Below are 4,097 nucleotides of genomic sequence, written 5' to 3'. Positions count from 1 at the left end.
ATGTCATTTCTCAAACAAAAAAATTATTTATTAAGAAGTGTACACATTTCAAAACGGTGTAATAATAAGTGAAACGAGTAGTAAGTAGTTGAGAGAATGTAGTCACAATTTGACCAAACGGTGTTAATGAAGACGGAAGCCGTCACATTCAAAACATACCCTAGAAAATGGGAAATCATATTCACACGTGCTTAATATACACAACCGGGTATTAAACGTGTTATTCTACTTGCCCTCTCTCTATAAAAACAGGTTGCAAATATTTTCTTCACAAACAAACATCAACACTTCATCTCTTCTCTTTCTTCATCTATCTTCAACCAAGGTAACCCTTCTCATACATCTTATAGTTTAGACTTTAGACTATACATTTCATAAGTTATAGGCTTAATCTTTTTTCCCAATTTTTGGAAATCAAAAGAGTTTTGATTAATTGGCCTAATTGTTTGTACTTCTTAATTTTCAGTTTGTGCATACAAAGAATTCAATCGGAAAGATGATTCAAATTTCATCCACCAACTACATGCCTGAATTTGTAAGTACACAACATAGTGTATGTTTGGATTGGCAGCGAGATAAACAGAATCACTACGAAAATATCATACAAACACAACTTAAAACAAGTTAAAACTAACTACAAAAATATCCATAGAAAAATTCTAAATTCTTTTACCTTACTCTTTTTCTTTGAATTAACAGGGATTAATGGAGGACACTACTTTGTTTAGTGATCATGAATACCAAATGGATTCATATGCATTCCAGTTTGATGATATGGCATACTTCAAGTCTTTCTCAGAATCCCCACAAGAGAGTACTTATTCCTCTCATACCAACATCAACAACAAGCGAATCCATTCCGAAAGCACACAGAACAGTTCTTTCCCTACTCAAAGTCCAGATCAATCTGTTGCCTCAGCAACACCACCAACTAAACTACTCAAGGCTTCTCCCAAAATCATTTCATTTGATTACTCGAATAATGATTCAAAGGTTAAGAAGCCTAAAACCGAGATCGGGTATGGTGAAAACTTGAATTTTGGAAGTGTGATTTCTCAAGGTGATTATTATAAACGAGAGAACAAGGTTTCTGCTGTAAATAGAAACCCTATTCAGGCTCAAGATCATGTTATGGCCGAAAGAAGACGAAGGGAAAAGCTTAGCCAGAGATTCATTTCTCTTTCATCTCTTCTTCCTGGACTCAAAAAGGTACTATATATATTCTAATGAATCTCATGCACATAAATATGCATGGTTGCGTTGCATTTGTCTGAAACCGCAATTGAAAACCATGATATATCCTCTATCAAGTATATACAAATATTATTTAACATTAATCAATGTTTACTTTGCATCCAGATGGACAAGGCAACTATTTTGGAAGATGCTATAAAACATCTTAAGCAACTAAACGAAAGAGTGAAGACTTTGGAGGAACATGTAGCCGATAAAAAAGTTGAATCAGCAGTTTTTATGAAGAGATCTATTCTCTTCGAGGAAGATGATAGGTCCTCTTGTGATGAAAATTCAGACCAATCACTCTCCAAAATCGAAGCAAGAGTTTCTGGAAAAGACATGCTCATCAGAATCCACGGTGATAAACATTGTGGCCGAACTGCGACAGCAATACTCAACGAATTGGAAAAGCATCATCTCAGTGTTCAAAGTAGTTCTATTTTACCATTTGGAAATAACTATCTTGATATAACCATTGTTGCTCAGGTAAAATTTATTCAAATTTAAAGACATGAGTTTATATTTGGCTTAATTTCATGTTTATTTTAAGTTTTCAAGTTGATCCAACTTGTTCTAAAGTGAGTAATGTTTTGGACCAACTTAAAACTTTTAAAACATAAAGACCAACTTGAAACCTAATTAAAATGATCGTAAGGGACCATTTTATGTTCTAGCCTGGTTCTTCTTGTGCCGAGTAGAATTTTTTGTTCATGTTGATATATTCTTTTTGGCTCGTTAAAAAAACATAAAGATCAAACATGCAATTAAGCTTCTATATTTTATCTCGGCAAAATTAGCGACAGATTTTTATTTAATTTTCAAGGCTAATTTAAATTTTTCTTGCAGATGAATAAAGAATATTGCTTGACAATGAAGGATCTCATAAGGAGCATAAGTCAGGTTTTGAGGCAGCTCATTTGATCTTAAAGCAACCATTTCAAGGCATCAAAATTTGTTGATGCATGTGCATGCTAATGAGTCATGACTATAGTCTATGGGAATGACCTTAGTTTATTATGGCTTTTAGTTTTAATATCACAGTGATTTCTTTTTCCTTTTTTTTTTCTTTCCATCATTTGGATTACTGAAGTATATATCTGAGTGCAGAGTTCAACATATGATAATGCCTAGGTGTTTTATTTAATTTTTGCACAATGGCATTTTTTTAGAACTCTGCATCTCTTTTCTTTTTCTTCACACAAGAGGGATTTTTTTTAGAGGCTTTGACTATTCTGATAGATCTGTTTCATCCCTCTTTCACGTTGTGAAGATTGAATGACAATGTTGTGTATTTATTTTTATATTGTTTCCTTTGTCGTTTTGTGGTGGATCCATTCTATATATAAAAATTCTTATGATTATTGTTTGTGAGTTGTGACTAAATGACAACTTGTTCTACCAAATATAGTATTGGATACTCGTGTGGATGCATATCTTCAACTACTTATGATTCACGTTTAATTAATTCGCAATGAATGACATCAACTCTGTGCTTCTAATCTAATATTTTTGAATAAATATATAAATGATTAAATAGCTTCTACATAATCATAAACGATCTGAAATGCTATATTTAACAATGAATCGATTTTGTATTGGATTAGTTGACTAAAATTGGCGATTAATTGTCATTGGATCATGAGTATACCTATTGCAATTTAATATAGAAATCCTCCTAATCCTAATCCTAACTCTGGATATTGTCATTGGATCATGAGACTATTTTTAGTATGACTAGTACACACGTATATAGTTTTTTCCATTCCGAGCAAAGTTAATTAATATTATACTGCTAAACACATATATGCTTAAAATCATTTTTATATTATTCTAATTATTTATTAAATTCTTTTATTTCTCTCTCCATATATAACATTAGTATCCTCTTAAAAAAATACAATGGTATAATATTTGCATAGTGTGCAAACACTTGATAACTATGTATAGGATATCGTCCACGTGAGTTTAACTCAATTAATAGGAACAGTTCATTATAATATGTAAGGAGTCGGGATTTGAACACCGAACACCCTCGATTATTCATTCTAAGAGGTGAATTTATAGTCCATAAGCTACTTGATAAAAAAAACTTTATATATTGTCAACTATAACAACAACAACAACCAAGTCTTATCCTACTAAATGAGGTCGACTACATAGATTAAATTACGTCATAATATTTTATTATAAACCATATATTGCCAATTCACTATTGAATTAAAACATTTATATAATGTAGATTATCTATATTATTTTTATGTAAATATAAAAATATTTGATATATTATTGAGATAGTAAAGATTAATGTCGGGGTGCATTTGATATATTATTAATATAAAACTCAATTTTCCCATATATTTATGATCCACAAAGTCCTTTCTTCCCCACCCTTCTAAACTCCCAAACAAAGTCGTCTTTTGATGGCACAACAAAAAGAATATGTAAATAGTCGTTTGTCTTAGTTTTTGCAAATAATTCTTGTTGTGAAAGTGACTTAAATTGTAAGATGTATATATATGAGCCTCGCATTGGATTTGACTTAAAAGTGACTTAAAACTGTATTTGAGTCTCACATTCTTCAAGTTCTTAAATTGTTGGATGTATAAATATGATTGACGACTCTCATCCTTTGAGTTAACTTTTTATATAAGACTCAAAACGACATACATTGATCTCATAGAAAAGTACTAACTAAATTCACTTTAACATATTTTTAATATTCGCGCTTTTATTGCATAAAATACATGGGGGTACAACAAATTTATGAGAAATTCATTATTAAAATGGTCGGACATATAAATTATGCTCAATAGTAGGTGTTTGTAGCACTATACTTGTTCCGGCCTAGCACAAGGTTCAGT

The 4,097-nt window shown here is 31.2% G+C and overlaps 1 protein-coding gene across 1 annotated transcript; it reads left to right on the top strand.

Annotated features, from left to right (window-relative positions):
• Positions 1 to 223: 223 nt before the first annotated feature.
• LOC11405743 (transcription factor bHLH19) lies at positions 224 to 2,607 on the top strand. The gene is made up of 5 exons (XM_003608543.4): positions 224 to 325; positions 467 to 535; positions 700 to 1,209; positions 1,360 to 1,722; positions 2,083 to 2,607. The coding sequence occupies exons 2-5, from the start codon at positions 497 to 499 to the stop codon at positions 2,155 to 2,157; spliced, it is 987 nt and encodes a 328-aa protein (XP_003608591.1). The 5' UTR covers positions 224 to 325; positions 467 to 496; the 3' UTR covers positions 2,158 to 2,607.
• The last annotated feature ends 1,490 nt before the right edge of the window (positions 2,608 to 4,097 follow it).

The sequence above is a fragment of the Medicago truncatula genome, chromosome 4 (genome assembly GCF_003473485.1).
Source record: "Medicago truncatula cultivar Jemalong A17 chromosome 4, MtrunA17r5.0-ANR, whole genome shotgun sequence".
Classification (NCBI taxonomy): domain Eukaryota; kingdom Viridiplantae; phylum Streptophyta; class Magnoliopsida; order Fabales; family Fabaceae; genus Medicago; species Medicago truncatula.
The sequence above is the reverse complement of the archived record's forward strand: the minus strand, read 5'-3'. Positions and strand labels throughout refer to the sequence as shown.

What these genes read in the sequence shown, in the direction of transcription:
- LOC11405743 (XM_003608543.4), top strand. Translation starts at nt 497, where the DNA reads ATGATTCAAATTTCATCCACCAACTACATGCCTGAATTT. An exon ending in CCAACTACATGCCTGAATTT is followed by an intron (nt 536 to 699) that starts GTAAGTACACAA and finishes TTGAATTAACAG; the next exon opens with GGATTAATGGAGGACACTAC. An exon ending in TTCTTCCTGGACTCAAAAAG is followed by an intron (nt 1,210 to 1,359) that starts GTACTATATATA and finishes CTTTGCATCCAG; the next exon opens with ATGGACAAGGCAACTATTTT.